This window comes from Galeopterus variegatus, unplaced genomic scaffold, assembly GCF_000696425.1.
Source record: "Galeopterus variegatus unplaced genomic scaffold, G_variegatus-3.0.2 Scaffold757, whole genome shotgun sequence".
NCBI classification, from domain to species: Eukaryota; Metazoa; Chordata; class Mammalia; order Dermoptera; family Cynocephalidae; genus Galeopterus; species Galeopterus variegatus.
Window position 1 is genome coordinate 343,729 of NW_007726868.1, and position 23,737 is coordinate 367,465.

The following is a 23,737-nucleotide window of genomic DNA, read 5'->3' on the forward strand; positions in this document are numbered from 1 at the left end:
GCTGAGCGAGGCGCAGGAGCAACACCGAGGGTTGCAATCCCGTTGCCGGTCCCCGTTCTGGTACGGGGGCAACACTGAGGGTTGCGATCCGTTGAGACATGGAAAAAGACAAAAAAAAAAAAAAAAAAAAAAAAATTTTTTAAAGAGATGATCAGTAGGGGGATCTTAACTTGACTTGGTGTTGTCAGCACCACGCTCTCTCAGGTGAGCTAACCAGCCATCCCTATATAGGGATCTGAACCAGTGGCCTTGGTGTTATCAACACCACACTTTCCCAAGTGAGCCATGGGCCGGCCCCTACCTTATTTTAGAACATTTTCATCACCCCAAGAAGAAACCTAATGAAGTCACTTCCCATTCTCACTCCCAGCCCCAGGAAACTACTAATCTCTTGTCTGTCCCTCTAGATTTGCCTTTTCTGGACATTCCATATAAATGGAATCATACAATATATAGTCTTTTGTATGCAGTATAATATTTTTGAGGTTCATCCATGTTGTAGAATATATCAGTATTTCATTCCTTTTTTACTACTTGAATAATATTCCATTGCATGGATACACCACATTTTTATCATCAGTTGATGAACATTTGGGTTGTTTCCACTTTGGAGCCATTATGATAAATGTTGCTATCAACATTCACAGACAAGTGTTTGTGTAGACATGTTTTCATTTTTCTTGGGTAGATAAATCTATGTTTAACATTTTTAAAAACTGCCGAACCATTTTCCAAAGTGGCTGTACCATTTTACATTTCCACCAGCAATGTACAAAGGTTCCAATTTCTACACATCATTGCCAACACTTGTTACTGTCAGTCTTTTAGATACAGCCATTTTAGTGGCTGTGTTGTAGTATCTCACTGTGGTTTTAATTTGCATTTCCCTAAAGGATAACGATTGTGAGCATCTTTTTATATGCACGTTGGCCATTCCTATGTCTGCTTTGGTGATAGGTCTATTCAAATCTTTTGCCCATTTTTAAACTTGGTTATGTGTCTTATTGAGTTGTAAGAATTCTTTCTATATTCTTGATGCAAGTCTCTTATATATATATGATTACAAATATTTTTCCAGGAAAACAAACAGAATGGATAACTATTTCAGAAAAAACTTACATAACAGAGAAAATTAACCATAAGTAAAGACCTGTAACAAAGAAAAAAATTTTTTATTTTTTGGCAGCTGTCCAGTACAGGGATCCAAACCCATGACCTCAGTGTTACATGGCTGCGCTCCAATCAACTGAGCTAATTGGCCAGCCCAGAAAAAAATTTTTAATTACCACCCCAAAGTTATCTGACCTTGACCAATGCAAGTCCTAACTTGGAATAAAAAAGATTAAGAATCTCAAAGTACATGAAATGTACTCAATATGGCTTATGAGGTACATATTGTTCTAATGCTCAAACTTGACCAGGATAACACAGACATACAAAGATTATAGGTCATCTTGCAAATATAGATGGCATATCATAATAATAAATAAATCTTAATAAGTTTAAAAGATCTTAGCAAGCCTAACATAAACAGCAGAAAACAGAAAATAAATGAATACCAATAAAATAAGACTGTAAGATGAATTCAAGCTACATACAAAAGAGAGAAAAGTATTACGATGCTCACAGGAAAAAAAGAGCCTTATCTTGGTGAGGCTAAAAAGGTGTACAGAATTCAATAATGATGCTGATTAAACTCTTAAAAAGGGGGGGATAGGAGATTGAGGAAGAACATCTTTTTCTCTTTTCCCTCTCCAAGGTTTTTGTTTTTTTTAAAACTGACTTGATAATATATACAGTCATGTGCTGCATAATGACATTTGAGTCAAGGATGACGCGCATATATAATGGTGATTCCACAAAATTATATTGGAGCTGAAAAACTCCTATTGTCTAGTGACAACATCGCTGTAGTAAGGTCACAACACAACACATTACTCATGTGTTTGTGGTGATAGTGGTATAAACAAGCCTACTGCACTGCCAGTCATATAACAGTATAGCTTAGGTATAGTAGGCTAGAATTGTGTAAGTACATTCTATGATGTTCTCACAATGACAAAATTGCCTGACAATGCATTTCTCAGAACTGCTTCCTCATTGTTAAGCAATGCATGACTATATTTTAAAATTAAGAATTACTATATCAGGCTGACCAGTTAGCTCTGTTGATTAGAGTGTGGTGTTATAACACCAAGGTCAAGGGTTTGGATCTCTATACTGGCCAGCTGTCAAAAAAGAAAAAAAAAAGAATTACTGTACAAAATGCTTCCTAGTCCCTTAAAAAACAGAAATTAGACAATGAATAACTTCACACCACTCTTATTTAACAAATTTTAAAATGCTGATTAAAGTTACCCAAGGGAAAAAATAAGCAAGGTTGGTATCATTATTTGTAGATATCATTAGAGGTTAACAGTTTAGAAAAAACTATAGAATGAGTTATACATTTTAAAAATTCAACTTCATTTTTATGTCAAACATCACAGAAAGACAAACAAAAGCAGGTACTTTCTTTTCCAATAACAAAAAGCTTGTAATAAAAGGATATTAAAGTATTCACTTAGGTTTAATAAAATCATAAAACTACAATTTAAAAAAATGAGAGAAAAAGTCCCTGAAGAATACTTTATATGAGTTTGGGACAAGCAATTAGCTCAGTTGGTTACAGCACAGCCTTATAACACCAAGGTCATGGGTTCAGATTCCTGCACCAGCCAGCGGCCAAAAAAAAGAACAGAGTTTTGCCAGTGCTGGCAAAATTCATCTGGATAAATAAATGGGCAAAATACGCTTTTAATACTCTTGACAGCAGACATACACTAACCTTTTAATATCTTCTAAGACAAATTTTAGAGAGGCTTAATTTTAAGAACTTTATATATAAACAAATTGAAACTACATAGAGAGGACATTTCTTTTCAATAAATGCTTTTGGGCTATTTAGTTATCAGCACAGAGACAAATTACTGTAACAAATTCTAAATGAGTCAAAATGTTAAGCATATTTTAAAAATTGTTTTCGACTAGAAAACAAAGAACAGCAACATTATTTTATTAAGGAAGAAAAGTACATTTCTGAGTCATGAAGAGCTAAGATACCGTTAAAGACGAAATAAGAACATGCCAAGGTCTTATTCAAACAGCATTGCTTCCATAAATTCCTCCCCAATATTCTGCTCCCCCAACTAAAAAAAAAAAAAAAAAGAGGGGGAATAATTGCTTTTTCTGTATCAGCCTCACATTATTTGAGTCATGTGTATGGCCCTCATCACATTCTCCACTGCATCACATTATTTATGTTCCTGTTCTCTACCCCCCACTAGACTGCAGATGACTTTAGAATTGTTTTTATCTTTACAGTCCCTTATATAAAACAGGTGTAACCTATGAATATTTAAATATAAAGCCAATGTTTCTGAAGACAAAATATTGTTTAAAAACCAAAATGTAGAAAACTATTCATAAATAAAGACAATAATAAAATCTTTTTGGGAGGGTGCATGGGGAACCGAACCCTTGACCTCGATATTACAAGGCTGTGCTCTGAGCTAACCAGCCAGCCTGATAAAATCTTACCTTTCAAAATATTACAAAGAATTAATAAAATAAGGTTGTTACAAGGGTTTAATTGCTAAGTAAGCAAGGGTGAGAGATTCTGTACACATGGAAAAATAGAGAAAATTATATCCTAGTCATTAAAGAAACTTCCATTTTCTTTTTTTTCTTTTTTTCCTTTTTGTCTTTTTTCGTGTCTGGCAACGGATCGCAACCCTCGGTGTTGCGCCCGCAACTCGCTCAGCCAGTGAGCGGGAACCGGTCTGTATGTGGGATCCAAACCCTCGGCGGGAGCGCTGCCGTGCTCCCAAGTGGCGCACTAAAGCAGTGCGCCACTGGGCCACCTCCAGAAACTTCCATTTTCACACAACTTTGCACCACTATGAAATTAATAAGAAGTTAAACCCAAAGTTGGTGAAGGAAAATCTATGTATCACTGTTAACTGGCTCCATAACTCTGAAGAGCAACCCGATAATTTGCAAGGACCATTTAGTTCATGCTGCAATTCAGCAATTCCACTTTAGGGAATAGATTCTAAAATTTTATCACCTCTAGCTTTTCACAGGTCCTTTGCCTGCTTTATTTGTAACACTTATCATGGTCTAACTCTACATATATCACTTCTCAATTTTGTCGACCATACTTCCACTAGAATATCAGTCCCACAAGCTCCACAACTGACCTGTTTTGTCACTGTTTTAAAGAAACAAGTACTTGTCCCCATGCCCAAACAGGTATAGCATATAGAATTTGTAACAACATAATTGATAACTGTAAAAACTGGAATCTACATGCCAAGAGAATAGCTAAGCAAATTAGAATATAATTACACCATAAAATACTGACTAGTCATTAAACATAAAAAGTTTAATGAAAACATTTACAAACTACGTGAAGAAACATGACAGCAACATTCATATAATAGTAAAAAATGGTGCCTTGAGGGGCCGACCCATGGCTCACTTGGGAGAGTGTTGTGCTGATAACACCAAGGCCACGGATTTGGATCCCTATATAGGGATGGCCAGTTAGCTCACTTGGGAGAGTGTGGTGCTGACAACACCAAGTAAAGGGTTAAGATCCCCTTGCCTGTCATTTAAAAAAAAAAAAAAAAAATGGTGCCTTGACCATTCAGAATTGTAGCTCAAATAAAGCTTTTATAAATACGGAAGTATTAACAGAAGAATCATTAGATTCTTTAATAACCACCTTCTCTTACACTCAATTTTCAAATATTCTATCAGGTCTGCAACATTTTAAGATTAAAAACAGCTACTGTTTCAGTGGCATAATCTCCATAATAGTTGGCATGATTTGGGGGGAGGGGTGATAAATGTTTCCCTTTTACAAAGACTAAAAAATGTAAAAAAACTTAAAATTAAACAACAGATAGTAAAGTTTCTTTTTTTTTTTTTTTTGTCTTTTTCCGTGTCCGGCAACAGATCGCAACCCACAGTGTCGCCCCTGTACCGGACCGGGACCGGCAACGGGATCGCAACCCTAGGCGTTGCTCCCGCGCCTCGCTCAGCCAGTGAGCGGGAACCGGTCTGTATGTGGGATCCGAACACTCGGTCGGGAGTGCCGCCGCGCTTCCCAAGCGGTGCACTATCCAGTGTGCCACTGGGCCGGCCCCCTGATAGTAAAGTTTCTAAGTACACTGCAAAACAGGGTTTTTTTTTTTTTCATTTTATTTATTTTTAAGATAAAACTCATTGCAGTATAATCTACAAAAAAAAAAAGCATTTTAAGAGAATACCCCTGGCATCCACTCTGAAGTGACCTTGACTGAGGGGCTGAGTGGGACCAGTCGTCATATACAGGATGCTGAGGCAAGGGGCTAGCTGGATAGCTCAGTTGGTTAAAATGCAGCCTTGTAACACCAAGGTCAAGAGTTCGAGGATGATGCTGGGGCAAGAGTTCACCTCCTGCAGTCTTCACAAGTGAGGGAAGCACCAGCTCCTTGCCAAGGACCCATCCTGCCTGGCAAGAACATTCCTTACCCCTCTCACCAAGGCCATACACACCTGTGCCATACACAGGGCCTCATGTGACCAAGTCTCTGGTGCCAGGCCCTTGATGGAGAGGACTCATCAGCATATGGGCAAGGCATCGCACATACAGGAGAAGCTGAAGGGTCACACCTTCAGGTGGGGAGCCTGCCTCTGGTTTCCACAACAGTCAGCAAGTGAGGACTTTGGAGTCAGACCCCATCACCTACAGCCTTGACTGTGCTTCCAAACTTCTTTAAGCCTGTTTCCTCACTGGACTTAGAGGGAAAGTACATTTGCAGGAAGATGACAAAAGTAAGAGACAACCCCCAGGAAGCCCCAGTGTGCAAACTCACTTTATTCCATCCTAGTTGTCCCCTTAGATGCCTGCCATTTGTGACTATCTCCTGGCTGGCACATTCATTCATACCCACTCTGGCTCTGAAAGACTCAAAAAAATTAAAAATGGGCAGTTGGGGCTAAAGCGTATTTACACAGAAGGCTCCAAAGGACCACTTTTGCTAGGGTTCATATCCAGCCTCTCTCAGCAGAGGGAGGGTCACAGATTCCTCATTGTGTTTTCTGAACAGGGCCCTGGGGAACAAAGGCATATCAGCATCATACCATTCAACCCTCCCTGGGTCACAGCAGAGTTGCTAGTCCAGACTGAAATACTACTGCAAAGGTGTAAAGACCCATTTCTGCTAGGTTGCTTTATCTTCCACTTCCAAAAATAGTACACGGTAGGGGCCGGCCCGGTGGTGCACTGCTACAGTGCGCCGCTTGGGAGTGCGGCGGTGCTCCCGCCGACGGTTCAGATCCCACATACAGACCGGCCGCTCACTGGCTGAGCGAGGTGCGAGCGCAACACCGAGGGTTGCGATCCCATTGCCGGTCATGAAAAAAGACAAAAAAAGGAAAAAAAAAAAAATAGTACACGGTAGCTTCAACTGCCCCTAAATCAGGTCACAGAACAGCAGGAGACATTCCTTTGGCAAAAAAGGACACGCTCTTGTCTTGTATCTTGTACTGGTAAGTGAGGCTCTGATCCCGCTGGGCTGTGGGCTGTGACGGCCTTCTCCACAGGATCCTCAGCTACAGAGAGAGAGAAGAATGAAAGAGCAGCAGCTGCCCCAAGTACCTGTCCATTGTGAATCCCACCCTGCCTTCTCTGTGACCTTCAGTGAGGCTTCTATGAGATTGTAGTCAGATGTGCCATACAGTAGGAGAACCAACTTCCAAAATAAAGATTACCAGCTAACTGAAAATACAGGTTTCCCCCTTTGTTAAACCATCATATTAGCTCATTACAGAAAATGTGAGAGAGAGCTGGCTGGTTAGCTCAGTTGGTTAGAGCACAGCCTTGTAACACCAAGGTCACGGGTTCAGATGCCCATACCGGCCAGCTGCAAAAAAAAAAAAAAAAAAAAAAAAAAAAAAAAAAAAAAAAAAAAAAAAAAAGTGAAAGAGAAAAGAAAAGTAAAAGGAAGAAAAAAATCCTCCAGAGAAAAACTGGTAAAGTACTTTTATGTATTTCCCTAGGGTCTTTTTTTCTTTTCATGGTTTTGTACTTACTGCTAATTCTGAAACTCCTACATTCAACGAAGAGGCTCAGGAAGGCCATTTGATGATTATTTTGATGATGTTCTGCTGACTAACAATGCTCTGGAGGACTGGCTTGAGAGAGAGACCACAGCTACTCTGCAGAACCTTCTCCTTATTCTGTGCCACAGGCACTACCAATGCAGCATTTCTGGGCTCACTCCTTTGCTTTATCTGCCAGACTTGCCTCTGAATGACTCTGTGCCAAGATTCCTAACCAGCCTTACTGGGTCAAGAGTGGTCAACATGAAGTAAACCTCAAAGATGTAGGGGAGACTTGGGGGTGATTCCAAAAGAGAAGTTTTAGAAGGCACAGAACCACAGCAGCTCCATCAGAGGTTAGAACCCAGCTTCCCTCCCAGAGCAGGACTCTCTGCTTCTAAGTGCTCCGAACTTTCTGGGAAGAGGCAGCAGTGGGGGCAGCAGCAACCCTAGTCCATGGGGACGGCCTCCCCAAGTCTTTATTTTATTTTATTATTATTATTTTTTAAAGATGACCGGTAAGGGGATCTTAACCCTTGACTTGGTGTTGTCAGCACCACACTCTCCCAAGTGAGCCACGGGCCAGCCCTCTTGAGTCTTTATTTTAAAAGGAATAAAACTGAACTGAATATACAAAGCCTGCTGTAGTACTGCAGGGGAATTTTGCTGTTATTTGATGGCATGGCCCCTGCATTCTACTCTAGACAGCTGTCTCCTCTTTAGGAGACCTCCAATTTGGTCACAAATGGAAAATGTGTCCCACCCAACAATGTCCTTTCTGTTCGCTTGTCGTGTCAACTTCAAGGAATTGTAATTGTTATGTCTTCTTCTCCCCCCCGGTAGTGAGTGAGTGAGTGAGTGAGTGAGTGAGTGAGTGTGTGTGTGTGTGAATTTATTTATTTATTTTTATCTCCCACCAATAAGTGAGAACATGTGGTATTTCTCTTTCTGTGCCTGACTTGTTTCACTTAATATAATTCTCTCAAGGTCCATCCATGTTGTTGCAAATGGCAGTATTTCATTCGTTTTTATAGCTGAGTAGTATTCCATTGTGTAGATATACCACATTTTCCGTATCCACTCATCCGATGATGGACATTTGGGCTGATTCCAGCTCTTGGCTATTGTGAAGAGTGCTGCAATGAACATTGGGAAACAAGTATACCTTCGACTTGATGATTTCCATTCCTTTGGATATATTCCCAGCAGTGAAATAGCTGGGTCATATGGTAGATCAATCTGCAACTGTTTGAGGAACCTCCAAACCATTTTCCATAGGGGTTGCACCATTATGCATTCCCACCAACAATGTAAGAGAGTTCCTTTTAGGTTCCCCTTCCACCTGAAGGAATGTCTCAACCAGACAAGCCTGTGAACCTAACATAGGTTCACAGTATAGTCTGTATTCATAGGCACAGGGGCAAGCAGCCCATTGCCCAGTGAGCCCCTGGCCCCAGCCCCTGCATACCTGTCCATGCACGTCCCTGCAGAAGCCAGTGGCCAGGCCCTCGGCCCTCAGGATCAGGTGACTCTGATGACTGAGGCCGTTCAGTAGGATGTCATTCTCCTCATCCTCGGCATCTCCACTGTCATGCACAAGAGCCACCACGTTTCCCTGCATTGGATATAAGATGGAAACCTGCTCCATACTGGAAGGGACATCTAGGGTAAGGGAGCACTGGGCTCTCAGAGCTTCCACTCCCCTGCACATCCTCCCACAAATACCATTCCAACTGCTGCTACCACCAGCCCCTTTGTGGGAAAACCCCTGCCTGGGCCCTAGGACCCTAATTCCCACCATCTACTAGACAGTTTCACCAACATGTCCAACCTGTCTTCCAGCTCAATTCATCTAAAACCAAGCTCGCCCTATGGTCTTCAGAATTAGCTCATTCTCCTGATCAGTCAATGTTATTAAAAATGCCACCATTCTGGGCCGGCCTGTGGCTCACTCGGGAGAGTGTGGTGCTGATCACAGCACGGCCATGGGTTCGGATCCTATATAGGGATGGCCAGTTAGTCCACTTGGGAGAGCGTGGTGCTGACAACACCAAGTCAAGAGTTAAGATCCCCTTACTGGTCATCTTTCTAAAAAGATAAAAAATGCCACCATTCTGCCAGGCACCAATTTATCCAGTCAACAGTCCCTAAGCACTTACTGTGTATCAGACCCCACAGTGGGGATAAAAGGCAAGAGATATGGTCCCTGGAGAGAGACAGATGCTGACAATACTGGATGACAATGCCAGAAGAGAGGGAAGCATGGGGTCCTGGGGAAGCACAGAGAAGAGGCATCCTATCTAGCCAGAAGGAAGGGGTCAGGTGGGCACTTCTGAGCTGAGTCTTGAAGGGCAAGCAGGAGTTAGCCAAGCAGAAATGGAGAGTAAGTTCAACCTCATCAAAAAGTGACAGCTTGAATAGTAAGTATCATCTAGTCGTTAAAAAGAGTGCAGCAAGGGCTGGCCAGTTAGCTCAGTTGGTTAGAGCACAGTATTATAACACCAAGGTCAAGGGCTTGGATCCCCACACTGGCCAGTCGCCAAAAAAAAAAAAAAAAAAAAAAAGATTAAGGTAAAAAGAATGCAGCAGATCGATGTGTTCTCTTTTTGGGCAATGAACAAAACATACTTTTTTTGGCACCTGGCCAGTACAGGGATCTGAACCCCTAACACCGCACTGTAAATAACTGAGCTAATTGGACAGCCCATGTGTGTGTGTGTGTGTGTGTTTTAATTGAAATATAATTGATTATTACATATTTTTGGAGTACAATGTTGTCTCCCATCACCTGTGTACAGCATATGTTGATCAATGTTATTAGCATAATATTACAAATCGTACTTATTCTTTGTACCCCTTATCCAATCTCTCCTCATCCCCCTCACCCTCACCCCACCTCTAATAACCATAGATCTGTTCTCTCTTTCTTAAAGATTAATGGTTTCTCTGGCTTTTTTTTTTACACACCCCATAGAAACATTCATGTTTAATAAGTATACTCTAAGATGTTGTTGGGAGGGAGATGTGGCAAGGGGGGGTAGGGATAAAGCCCTCGGCCCCCCATCTGAGGGCCCCAGGGGATTTTGATTCCAGCTCCCTGGTCAGCCCAGTTGCTGACGGTGGTGAGCAGGGCCAGGCCCACTGGCCAATCTTCAGGGCCTCAGGGGCGAATGGTGCTGGCTCCCCCATGATGGTCTCCCCCATGGTCGCCTGGCCTGGATGCACCTTGTATGTTTTATTAAATGAAAAAAAAGAAATACTAAACAGTGTGGATAGCAGGTAATGTGAAGAAAAATGCAGGGAGACAAATAACATACAAATGTGTTCATTATTCCATAGACTCCCTAGAAGGATACACATTGGAGGGAGGGAGACAATCACTTTTTGCTAAAGCACACATTATATTCTTTCTTTCCTCTTCTTTTTTAAGCTATGTCCAAGTTTAACTTTTCTAACTAAGAGAGCTATTTTCACAAAAAGAGGGTGGCAGCAGGCCACGGAGCAAGCTGAGTTGTAGAAGGCACCTTTGACTACTGTCACTCCAACCCTGACTGCCCTCCAAGCCCCTACATTTTCTCCTCCTCCCACTCCCTCCGCATTACTCTGGTTCCTGGCCCTGCAACTGTACCTGGGACAGCTTCAGCAGTTCCCTGAACACAGCTTCCAGGCAGGACATGCTCAACACACATTGCTGGTTATCCATGCCCCTGGCTAACTCATTCAGCCCATCTGTCCCACTGCCCCACACTTGCCCCCTGACCACACCACACCACTCACTGTCCAAGGGCTTCTACCAGCTGCACATCACAAACTGAAGAGTGGCTACCATGGGCCAGACACCATGCTGGTGTGTTATAAGCTTCATATCACTTAATTCTGACAGTCAGGTACCTGTGAGGTAGGCACCACAGCCATTCCTATTTAATTGGTCTACTATTGTTAAAAACTCTCCTATGGAAAAAATTTCTATTTTTGCCTATAATTTGATAATAAAGGTAATATCTTACATCCTATACTTGTATTGCACTTTACAATACGTAAAAAAGTTGACACCCATTATCTCAGATGATCTTCAAAATACACTCAGGGATGATAAAAACTTGCCCCAGAACACACAGCAGTGAGTGGCAGAGCTGGGACTGAAGCAGTACCACACATGACCAGCCCTACTGAACACAGAGCTGGTCACCCCTTTAATTTCGAGGGCTTTATTTTTTAGCAATGGCAAGCAGGGGGTAGCAGGGTGGGTAGACCAAAAGATTTCTTAGCTTGCCAGAGTAAAGCCAAAACTTCAAGCAAATAAAAAGATCACTGAAAGCAAGTAAGTCTGGACCTGTCTAGGGTCTCAGAGGTCACAGGTGGGAGTGCAGAATGCAGTATCATTAGTACCTTTAATTCCCAGCACACAGTGGCTCTGCAGTAGTGGATGAAGTCCAGCACGGCCACCGCCCCCATGCCCAGGCTCAGCAGCACACTGAGGTCATCTACCAACAGCACTGGGCACCTCCACGCAGCGCCCCGATTGTCCACAGGCTTCAGGGCCTCCCGCACAAACTCATACAATGGTTGCAGGTTCCCAGCATTGGTCTCCCTGAAGACACAGGACAAAAGTCACCAAAGTTCACTCTCTCCATAAATGTTTATCTGGGACCAAGCAGCACCACAGGAAAGGGCTGGGGGAAGCAAAGAACTTTATCACAGATCTTGGCATCAGGAGGTTCTCAATTAGGCAGGAAAGAAAAGGCATGCACATGTGCACAAGTAAGTTTTACTCCAAATCAAATATTTCCTGAGGCCTATTAGGTACAAAGCACTGTACTAGAAACTGAGAGACACAAAAATAAACAGCCCTGGGGCCCTTAAGAGACACCATACAACCTCTCAACCCAAGAGCTTAAGGCATCTGGAAGATTAACTTGGACCAGGCAGGCAAGAAAAGCTTCCCAGCAGGTCATATGTGGCTATAAAAAGTTAAACAGTAATGCAGGTGACCTGGTGGTGAGGGGCAGCACCCTAAGGGCTGCTAGTACACATAACAGATTCAGCCTGCTCCTGATACAAGCTGGCCTACCTACCTCTGTCTTCCTCAATGACTACTCCCAGCAGTCATTTCCTATTAATGGGTTGGGGAACAGAGCACAGGGCTCAGGCAACTGCCCTACAGCCTCGTACTACAGGGATGAGGTCCTGGCATTGGGTTATCTCCACTAACAACAAGGATGACTCCCCACACCTTGGGATCAGGGGTAACCAGCCCCTGCATTCAGATGAAGAAACCCAGGGTCACAGGTGCAAAGGGATGTGTGTGAGATCACACACACAGGGTCAGGGAACACAGCTTCCCAGCCACTGCATAAGGGTGTGTCTGAGAGAGGGGGGCAGTGGGAAAAGTTCCTGTATGATTTCCTTTTTGGTAGAGAAAGAACAGCAGCCAAGTGGGGAGTCTGCACACAGCTATGTCTGTGGCTGATGTTCACATAGGACAAGGAGGAAAGCTAATCTCAGACCTGTGATGCTGAATACCAAACCAGGAGATGACAAACTTTTTCTTAAAAGGCTAGATTGTAAATATTTAGGCTTGCAGTCTCTGTCTCAACTGTTCTGTTACTATAGTGCAAAACAGCCAGATCAATGTGGCTGTGTTCCAATACAACTTTATTTACAAAAACAGGTGGCTGGCCCATGGCCCATACTTTGCTGCTCCCTATATCAAGCCAAGAACAGAGCAAAGATGTATACTAGGGTTGGAAAAAACAGCAAAGCATACTCTTCTGCCATATTCCCAGCAAATGATGCTCTCTAAGCTTTTGGGACAACTGTATACCCTCGGCTTCATGATAAGAGGTAAGGGCTTTCTGATAATGCTGCAACACCAGGTGAAGTATCTGACTCCTGAAGCCAATTTTGTCCTCCCACACAACAAGGAGAAGGAATCACACATCCACCCTTGTGTAGGCCCACTTGCCAGGTGTGGCCTTTTGGGCTGGGCTTCAGGCTGACTGACCTGAGAAACTGCAAGGGATGTGGCTCCTCCTGAGCCTGGAAGAAGACATCCACAGAGGACTTGAGACCCTCGAGAAACACAAGCTGCCCGCATTCCCGCGCAGTGGTCAGGCTGACACCCTAAACACAACAAAGGTGAATGAGTTACTGTGCCTTGTAGAGGAACCCATCAGAGGACTAGATGCTAGCTCACGAGAGGGCACAAGACCATTCGAAACCCTGCAAATGTTTACTTGTCTACTTTACACACGGGGCCCGTGTCTTCTTTCCCCTAGGTACTTCGAACCTACAATTCCTGTTCTGTTTTTTTTTTTTTTTTTTTCTTTTTCGTGACCGGTAAGGGGATCACAACCCTTGGTGTGGTGTCGCCCGCACCGCGCTCAGCCAATGAGCGCACCGGCCAGTCCTATATAGGATCCGTCACTGCGCTCCCAGCGCTGCACTCTCCCGAGTGCGCCACAGGGCCAGCCCCTGTTCTGTTTTTAGATGTGCATTTCCATTTAACTGTCACATTCTTTTTGAAAACTTACATTCTTTTGTTTACATATCTATTTTTATAATTATCCAATACTGATTGGGTAATTATAATTTCCCCTACAATAGTAATAAAAAATTTCATTTTTAAATGCATGTATTTATAAAATTAAGCACATTTAAAAAGAAATAATAAGTAAATAATAACAATATGATGGGTGAATGATCCGGAAAATGCCAGTACCAGAGAAAGGGCCAGATTTTTGGCTTTGTTTGCCCACCAGGGGCATGGAACCTGAAAACTGGTCTGAGGTTTTAAAGAACACAATTCATGGACTATAACCATCAGGCTGCCTGAAATACAGTAAGAATTCATTATAAGTAAGTTCCTTCTATTTTATTTTCCTTAAACTAAGGAAGTACTCCCATCAAAGTTAGGGCAACATGAACTCTTGATGCTCTAGTCCAGGGATCAGCAAACTTTTTCTGTAAAGGGCCAGATAGGCTGTGCAGACCGTACAGTCTCTGTTGCAGCCACTCAACTCTGCTGCTGTAGAGTGAAAGCAGCCATAGACAATTTGTAAATAAACAAGTGTTGGTGTGTGCCAATAAAACTTTATTTATGAAAAACAAGGGATGCAGAAATTTAGTTTACCTACCCCTGCTCTAGACCAGGACTTCTTAAATATGGTTTTTCATGAACCGCCCAATTAAAAACCCCTTGAGATGCCTGATTAAAATGTAGATCCCTGGACCCAACTTCAGACTTCCAGAATGAGGGTAGGACCCAGGATCTGCATTTCAACAAATACACAGGGATGGTGATGCATTCAAAATAAGCAACCCAGTACTCTATCTGTGCAGAAATAGATCACATGGAACTCTTTAGACTCTCCAAGCCTCTAGAACAGGTGTCAATTGCTAACTCACACACTGAACACCCACCGTCCTCCACTATCCAACACCATTCGCTCAAACAGCTGCCCCAACAGAGAAAGACTGATCATCACCTTTGCTCTTACTCATTACTAGTCTACTTATGTAAGTGCAATAACATGCCATGAATATGGAAGCTCACACTCCTGTACTTCACATGCCAAGTACTGTACAAGCCATCCTTGCCATGTTGATTATGACTCAAAGGTAAAAAAAGAAAAGTGGCCAATCTGGACATGAGAATACACAGGTTGGCAGTGACTTAGCCCAACAGTAAGATCGGCATTTTAAAGATCACTTCTGATGAGTGACCTGGTTCTCACCCTCTCTAAGGATGGCCTACCCAAAGAAAAACCAAATACACCTCTTCAGCTCCCATTCTCAGGTAGTAAGTCCACTTGGTCATAGGTTACATGTAATGGCCCAGCCTGGTTCAAGAGGTTCACCAGACTCTTGGCCATTTTCTTTTTAATGTTGTTGTTACTTTTTTGTACTTTTTTTTTTCTTATTTTATTTTATTTTTTTTTGCCATCTTATTCTTTCCTGGCTGCATCTGATGAGATGAGGGGCAGGCCAAGAAGAGATGAGGGGCAGGCAACAAAAGTGCCTCTCCCCACATTTGGGTCTCAAGCCCTATAATTAGGCAGAGACAGTGGAGGCATCCAACTTGGCAGCAGACCAAGCCGTGTTCTCCAACCCAGCAAGACCAAGATTAAAGTCCACACTGAGAAGAAAACCTTAACTTGTCCAGAATCAGTAGAGAAGGATTTGATTAAGATCCACAAACAATGGGCCGGCCTGTGGCTCACTCGGGAGAGTGCAGTGCTGATAACACCAAGGCCCCGGGTTCGGATCCCACATAGGGATGGCCGGTTGCTCACTGGGTGAGCGTGGTGCTGACAACACCAAGTCAAGGGTTAAGATCCCCTTACCGGTCATCTTTAAAAAAAAAAAAAAAAAGATCCACAAACAACAGTCCAGTTCTACGAACTCTCAATTGATAAAACATGCTGAAATGCTGCCTCACCCCTTCAGATAAGGGGTTCAGCATCCAAAGATTTCCTTAGTCCCTCCTTTGCTAAGTTTTCTACAACCCAAACAGGAAAGCCCAGCCTTAGACCATGCTCACACATGCCTGACTCACTCAGGGACCTCACCACAGAAGTCTAAAATATTTACCAGCTTCTGTCCCACGATATTGTAGTGACTGAAGGACTGGATGAGTGCCACAAAGCAGACTTTACAATTAGCTAGAAAACAAAATAAAATGATTTTTAATAAATCCTCTGTTTACAACCAGTAAACAGAGGATACACTTCGTACCTCTGGAAACAAAAATACTGAGAAAAATCTAGAAACCCAGAGGCCTTGTAACCTGACATACTCAATTTGATTCTAAGATGTACTTTTTCTCATAGTTAACCGTTATTCCTCACTTCATTGATTTTGGGATGTACTTCTGTTAGATGTATTAAGAAATACTTAATTTTGTTCTATTATAATAAACTGTGCCTTTTAAAAAAATTTTTTCTGTTTATTGTCGGGACACAGGAACATAACTGGTTTTTTTTTGTTTTGTTTTGTTTTTTTGGCAGCCAGCTGGTATGGGGACCAAACCCTTAACCTTGCTGTTATCAGCACCACACTCTACCAAGTAAACTAACCAGCCAGCCCCTGACAATTGATTTTTTTAATACTGGTCCTGTATCCAACAGGAAATAAGGGAAGCACAAAGAAGCTCCAGCTACCTGTCTGAAGCTTATTAATTCTAATAATTTAACAGTAAATTCTCGGGCCAGCCCGGTGGCGCACTCGGTAGAGTGCGGCGCTTGGGAGCACGGCAGCGCTCCCGCCGAGGGTTCGGATCCCATATAGAGACCAGTCTGCTCACTGGTTGAGCGCGGTGCGGGCGCGACACCGAGGGTTGCGATCCCGTTGCCGGTCACGGTACGGGCGCGACACTGAGGGTTGCGATCCCGTTACCGGTCACGAAAAAAAGACAAAAAGGAAAAAAAAAAAAAACCAGTAAATTCTCTTGCTTTTTCTATGCTGATGATCACATCATCTGAAAAAGAAAATCACTTTCGAAGCTGTAAATGAGGCTGGCCGGTTAGCCCACCTGGGAGAGTGTGGTGCTGGTAACACCAAGGTCATGGGTTCAGATCCCCATACAGGCCAGTTGTCAAAAAAAAAAAAAAAAAAAAAAGCTGTAAATGATTATGACTATGAGTGCCAAAGGTCTATCTCATAGCCTGGCCTGACACAGTACATGCTCAAGGGGTATCTGCTGATAAATGAGTTTTTTCATTTGGCCATTTTCTTTATCTAGTCTATTTCCATATGTAAACTCAGTGGCCATGTTCTTTATGAAGCATTTACTGCCAAGGCAAAGTGTCAATAGGGTGGAAAGCCCAGAGACCTCATGATACACGAGGACTAGAGAGCAACTAAATCAGGAGGCCACATAACCTCAGTGAGGCAACGCCTGCACAGTGGGTGGAGAAGGGGAAGGCAGAACATGGATATGGTCAGCACATGCCACTCTTTGGCAGGGATGGGGAGGGAACAAGATGGCCCAGTAATCAGTCACCCAAACACCAAAGCCCTGGCTAGTAAATGGTCTTCCCATTGCTTCCTGAAACAGTTCAGTTTTTGGTTTTTTGTTTTGTTCTGGTTTTTTGTGTTTTATTTTGCCTTGGGTTTCTTTTTCTACAGTATCAATGAGTCCTATACCTTTGAGGTAGAAGGAGAGAAAGTGGTTCACAAGGAAACTGCCATCTGTCTTCGCATCACAGAGTAGAGTAAGTTTCCCCTAAAAATTAAGAGAAACACAAAATTTGAATTAGACTCCATCAAAAGAGGTCAGCTCAGTACAGAAAGCTAGTCAATAGGGTCCAGGCCTAAATTTCTACACCTAGAGAGTGTATTTTTTAATGATATATATGCTGAGTTTACCCAAGAAAGAAAAAAATAGGGCTGGCTGGTTAGCTAAGCTGGTTAGAGCATAGCCTTATAACATCAAAGTCACAGGTTCAGATCCCCTTACCTGCCAGCCACCAAAAATAGTGGGGGGGGGGGGGGGGAAGGCAAAAAATTGGGAAAAACAAAAATTAAAAATATTAACTTTTAAAATTTTTTTTTCCCCCCCCCCCCCCCGGACAAAAAGAGGGGGGGGGGGGGGGCCACATCTGTGGGGGGGGGGGGGGAAAAAAAAATTTTAAAAGTTAATATTTTTAATTTTTGTTTTTCCCAATTTTTTGCCTTCCCCCCCCCCCCCCCGGACAAAAAGAGGGGGGGGGGGGGGGCCACATCTGTGGGGGGGGGGGGGGAAAAAAAAATTTTAAAAGTTAATATTTTTAATTTTTGTTTTTCCCAATTTTTTGCCTTCCCCCCCCCCCCCCCGGACAAAAAGAGGGGGGGGGGGGGGGGGAAGAAGTCAAAATTATGGAAAAATCAATGATTAAAGTTATCAGTATTAAGTTACTCATGATGGTCAAACATATCTCAGCCTCCAATTTCTCAAAGCAACAGAGGATAAAAATTCCTTCTCTTCCTCAATCCTCAACTTAGTAACTCAGGGACCAGTCTTTTGGAGAATCAGATCCTGAACAAAGGATGCTTTTACCATCAGACTCCAATGAAAACGAGACTACCAGGATTGGAAGGGATCTTCAAAAAGGTCTTCTGACCTAACTTCCTCCTGTTTCTAATTCTGATGCCAATTCTGTCCTATAATGTGGGAGAAAGGGGAGGAAGAACTAGTTGTTGACAAACTCCTCCAATAACAAACTTCTTCCAATGGCCCTATTTCAGGCAGAGCTTTGATCATGGAGAAGCCCGACAAGACCTCTAAACGTGGTCTCTGCAGTGCTTGGCTGCCCTGCTACAGCTACGTCTAGTTTTCTGTCAGTGACAGGGTGGGTCAGGATCAAGTGGTATTATACATGCCACCTCATGCCGTGTGACCTTAGGCAAGTACCTAACTTATCTGGGCCTCAATTTTTTTACTTACAAAATATGAAAGATCACAGTCAGATCTTGAAGGTTACTCCCAGTGCCGTCATTTCCTGGTGCCCATTTCAATCCTCCATTCCCTCTCTCTTGCCCTGGGCTGAGAACTTTGGAAGTGCCAATAATGGCAAAGGTAACCACAGCTATCTGAAGGCTTGGACACACAAACTGCTGGGCAACTAAAATCCACAGGGATCTACTGAAAGCTACAATTTGCCAGGTACTATGGGGTCATAAAAAGGCTTTACACACATGGTATCATGGCTGCCTGGAGGAGCTTACCATTTCAGTAGGAAGACAAAGGTTGTGAAATAAGCCAGATATATTCCTGGAAGAGGTAATCCCTGCGCTAAATGTGAAAGATTTCGAGGTGCCCCAGAGTGCGAGCACAAAGGTGGAGAAAATAGTGACAAGGCTGCGGCGCCAAAGGCGGACTTGGTGCAACCCAGTGGTGGCTGCGTGTAGCTTCAAAGAGCTCTGTTAGTGACCACGAGCAGGAAGAGGAAGAGGAGCAGCAGCAGCGTTCAATACCGAGTGCTCCGGGGCGGCAGGGAGACTCAGGGCTAAGAAGCTGGTCCCATGAGGACGGCGAGAATCGAACTCTACTCTCGGTTCTGTTCCGCAACCTCCTCTGGGAGGCAGGGGACCGTCCACCGCAGAGAGCACGCACGGGCTCCCCGGTACACGCCTGTGAATGTAAGCCAACCCAATTGTCCGACATGCTGCCTGGGGACTTTAAAGGGCACGCACAGCCTTTGAGAACATGCGAGAAGGCCCAGAAGCTCCCTTTCCGCGGGCCAAGTCTCCAGCCCAAGCCCCGGTTCGGCCCTCTCCAGACTACAACTACCAGGCGCGCGGTGAGCACAGTCTTCGTGCCTCTCCCACCCGCTCCTAGGCTTACATCCCGGATGCAGTCTTCCGCCACGCTCCCAGGACCCGCCCCCTTCCGGTCTGCACGACCTCTGACCTGCTCCGCCCTGTCAGGGGCGGTGTTAAGAAGGTTATTGAGTTCTGTGAACATTCCTGGCTCCGGGGACTAGCGCCCTGGATGAGGAGCTGGAGTGCCGCAGAGACAACAGAGAGGGGAGAGCAACACACACCGCGAACCCAGCTCAGTAGCGCGCCAAGGAGCACGCATGCGCAACGCGGCTTCTGGACGCCTGCTGCAGCCAATCAGGCCGGCGCCTCGCTGAGGCTGCCGCCGGCGCACGCGCGTAGCGTCCGGGGTCATGGGGCACCGTTGGCGGCGCAGCTTTCCGTTCCCACAAACCCCGCTTGTTCCGTGCGGGTCCATGTGGCGCCCAAGTCTTTGCAGTGGTCCCCAAAGCCCCACGCGACCGGGTCTCCTCCTCCTTCCCTTGGCCTCTCTCTCACCCCAGCCCCGGGCCTTCGTCCCTCCACACGTGGCTGTCAAGCGCCTGCTGAGAAGCTTGGGCTAAGTTCGTGAACGAGATGGGCGAAGATTTAGGCCCTCGCGGGAAGCAGAAAACACGCATAATAAACACGGAATTATATCATGAAAAGTTCTGTGGAGAAAAGCAAAAGCAGGATGGGGGAGTAACGGTGGGGGTGGTGTAGGTTTCAGAATTAAAGAGGTTGTCACAGCAGGCCTCACTAGGAAAGTGTAATTGAAACACCCTTGTGTGCCCCTCCTCAGAGCTTTTGCACTATTCCCTCTTCCTAGAATGCTCCCTCCAAATATTCAGCCGATTAAAAATTCCCAACTTTCTTCAGGTCTTTGCTCAGATGTCACTATCTGTGAGGCCTTAACTGATCACCCCATTTAAATCGCAAACTGTCCCTTTCCCAACACTAATTTTTCTTTTCTTTTCTTTTTTTTTTAAAAGATGACCGGTAAGGGGATCTTAACCCTTGACTTGGTGTTGTCAGCACCACGCTCAGCCAGTGAGCGAACCGGCCATCCCTATGTGGGATCCGAACCTGGGGCCTTGGTGTTATCAGCACCGCACTCTACCGAGTGAGCCACGGGCTGGCCCAACACTAATTTTTCCTTGTTTTTATTTTTCCATAATATTTATATATATTATACTGTGTATAGTTTTGTTCTAGCCCAATCAGCCTCAGATCACCAGGGACAAACCTGTAATTCTAACAAAGCCAGGTTTATTAACTCATTGCAATGAAGAATATTGCACACCAGTGGAGCCCTGGGCCTGCCACTAAAGGAAAAGGGAGTTCTTATAGGATTTGCGGAAGGATGGGGTTTAGGTGAAATTTAAATGAAGTGGTGTTTTGATAGCCTCAAAGCAAAGCACAGCTGTGTGTAAAGGGATCACACAAATATCTGGCCTGGACTACAAAGTGCACCCCGGGTAACATTTCTGTGAAAACTACAAGGTTAAGATAGATGTGGAATGTAGTCATTTTTCAGAAGGTCTGCAACTAGGATGGAAATCGAGGCTGCTTCCCTGTGTCAAAGTGATATAAATACTCAAACCAAGAATGGGGTGTTTCGTGCTTACTGGTATATGCGAAAGAGAAAAGCAGCCACTGACACTCGAGGAGCTGGCCTGACATTCACAACTAGTTCTTGGTGTTCTGTTGCGCATAAACAATTTCACAAAACATCAACATCAGAGTGCTTGTGATGGATCAAGACAAAACTAGATCACTCAGTAATCATGTTGAACACAAAACATGAACACTGTTCAAGCCACAAACTACCAAACATCCCCTTTCCTAGCTAATAAGGGTACTGCTTCTTTATCAATCACAGCTTTAGCCTTGCTGTAGTCTGCCCTCCCTATAGATAAGATTAAGATACCCAAACAGAATTAACCCCACTTTCTGACATCTATTCCCGAGCAAAGCAGTGCTTCCTTAAGCTCACCCTCAAATCATGTAACAAGCCCAAATCCTATAATTATTTTCTAACGCTCTCTTAACGAGATGCCCTGTGGTTCCCCATGGTATACATTCTGTCTCACAGCAATAAGTAATAAACTCAATTTTTTCAGCAACAGGTATGTTCCTGGTGATTGTTGCCTGGAGGGATTGACATATGATTTCAAAGTTTTGATTTTAGAGAACAAAGTTGCTTAGTAAAAACTCAGTAGTCACTCAAAGAAGGGGTTATTATGAGACTACAGCTGCAGCATGTCCTTGAGAGAAATATTGTTTCCTGTTAAAGCTACCTTTATCTGTGCTGATAAATAGGACAGATTTTTACACTCTGAGCTTATTTTACCTTTCCTTATATATTTAATTCCTTGTACTAGAATGCAGGAGGGCTGGGATTTTTGTCTGTCTTATTTGCTATTTCCTCAGTGCCTAAAAGAGTGCTCAGGACATAGCAGGTGCTTGTTTTTAAGAAATCAATGTATGTATTTTTCTGCAACTTGATTTATTTGATCAATACTGTGTTTATGAGACTCATTCTTGTGGATATGCTGCATTGACACCGTATGTTCCCTTTGCCTTCCTGTCTCTGAGCTGATGAGTTGTTTCCTCCCAAGTGCTGCCTGACACCTGCACCCTCTGTGACAAGAGAGTTTCCATAGCCCAGAGTTGAAAGTGAACCCTTAGAACCCAGAGACTGCTGGCAGAAGAAAAGCTGGAAGCAGGTTTGGGTCATCTTCTGCATGCCCACCAGAGGGCGACAGACACTGGCTAAAGTGGCCCAGTTAACAATTGCCTAGTGTTCATTAACAGTTGCATTGGCAAGCATTTGGGCAGAGTCCCACACACTGACAGTCTACAGAGGTTAGAATCTGCAGTGTGTCTCACAGTCTCTCCACCTTCTTGCTCCTTCCCCAGCCTACCCTTAGCTCGCCTCTCTGGAAGCCCAGCAGTGGACTCCTCATGGGCTCTCCTGCTCCAGGATCTCCACTGCCCTCACCCCTCCATGGCTCCACTCCTGCTCAGAGTAAAAGCAGAGTCCTCACAGTGGCCTCAGATGTGGCCCACTGCTGCCCTGAACTCCTTTCCTGCTATTTACTGGGTCCAGCCCTACTAGCTTCCATGCTGTTCCCTCAGGCCTCAAGCACAGCCACACTCAAGGTCTGTGATTCTGTGCCCTCTGTCTATAAGACTCTTCCCTCAGATGTCTGCAGGGCTCACTTCCTTAACTCCTTCTGGTCTCTGCTCCATGAGGCCTTCCCTTAAGCACAGCCATGTGGTAGACACGGAGTTGTACCACTAGATCCCCTTTGGAGGGGGAGCTGCAGGAAGAGCAAGTGCCAAACAATCTCTGGCTCTCAATGCCTCCGGGGTCCTCCTTGGCTGCATAGAGCCTCAGCTGAGGTCCCACCCTTCCCAGGGCAGCCTTCATCTGGTGACTGACTGAAGTGGGGGCTATAAGGGACTGACCATTTCTGCCCTATGTGAGACATTCTGAGGGACTATACTCACTCCAGATCCAACCCCCACCCTCATCTTTGTTGGGCTTCCATCACCGTTCAAGATCTCCCTCTGCCCAATCCTGCTCCCTCCCCCTTCCTTTCATAGGTGTGGACCCCAAACTTCATCTCAGTGTTTGCTTCTGGAAAAGCCAGACTGCCCATCTGCCCCACCCTGCTTTATTTTTATCTGTAGAACTTATCCCATCTAACTCACAATTCAGTTTGCTTACCCAGTGCCCTTCCTCACTAGAATGTAAGCTGGGTGAGGCAGATTTTTTTGTCTTGCTCTCTTTTTGTTATTTTAATGTATGATGGTCTTTATTTACAATTTTATTGGCAAAAAAAAGGGAAAACTTTTGAACAGTTTTACACAGGGCATCATGGCTGATCCTATCAGATTAAAGAAGTTTGATTTGCAATGTCCATTTAACTCTCCAAAGATGTACTGAATCTGTTTATGCAGTTTCTTTTTTGAAGTACAGTGCTCATGTTTTAGGTAGTCTTTAAACAAATAAATACAAAAGAATCAAAATCACTCACTAAAAACTGCATCAAATGAAGCATACTTTAAATGTAAATATGTTTTGTTCCTAGCAATAACACATGCCCAGTGAAAATCAAAAGGTGGAAAAGCAGTTCCACTTCCTACTTGAGTGGACAGTTGCAACAATCAATCATTTTCTGCAACGACCATTATATTTTCAATTTATCATGAACTCCTCTGAACTTACTATGAGATGTAGCCAAAGTCAGAAGAGAAGACTTAGAATATTCCTTTTTTGGAGGAGGGTAAGCCCTCCAGAATCAGCATGGGAAATAAA

The 23,737-nt window shown here is 44.0% G+C and overlaps 1 protein-coding gene across 1 annotated transcript; it reads right to left on the reverse strand.

Moving 5' to 3' along the window:
• Positions 1-6,444: 6,444 nt before the first annotated feature.
• Positions 6,445-19,699, reverse strand: ELP6 (elongator acetyltransferase complex subunit 6). The gene is made up of 7 exons (XM_008572146.1): positions 19,523-19,699; positions 17,278-17,356; positions 15,724-15,794; positions 13,136-13,254; positions 11,521-11,722; positions 8,600-8,746; positions 6,445-6,642 (listed from the first exon to the last, which is right to left on the reverse strand). The coding sequence occupies exons 1-7, from the start codon at positions 19,574-19,576 to the stop codon at positions 6,514-6,516; spliced, it is 801 nt and encodes a 266-aa protein (XP_008570368.1). The 5' UTR covers positions 19,577-19,699; the 3' UTR covers positions 6,445-6,513.
• Between the last annotated feature and the right edge of the window lie 4,038 nt (positions 19,700-23,737).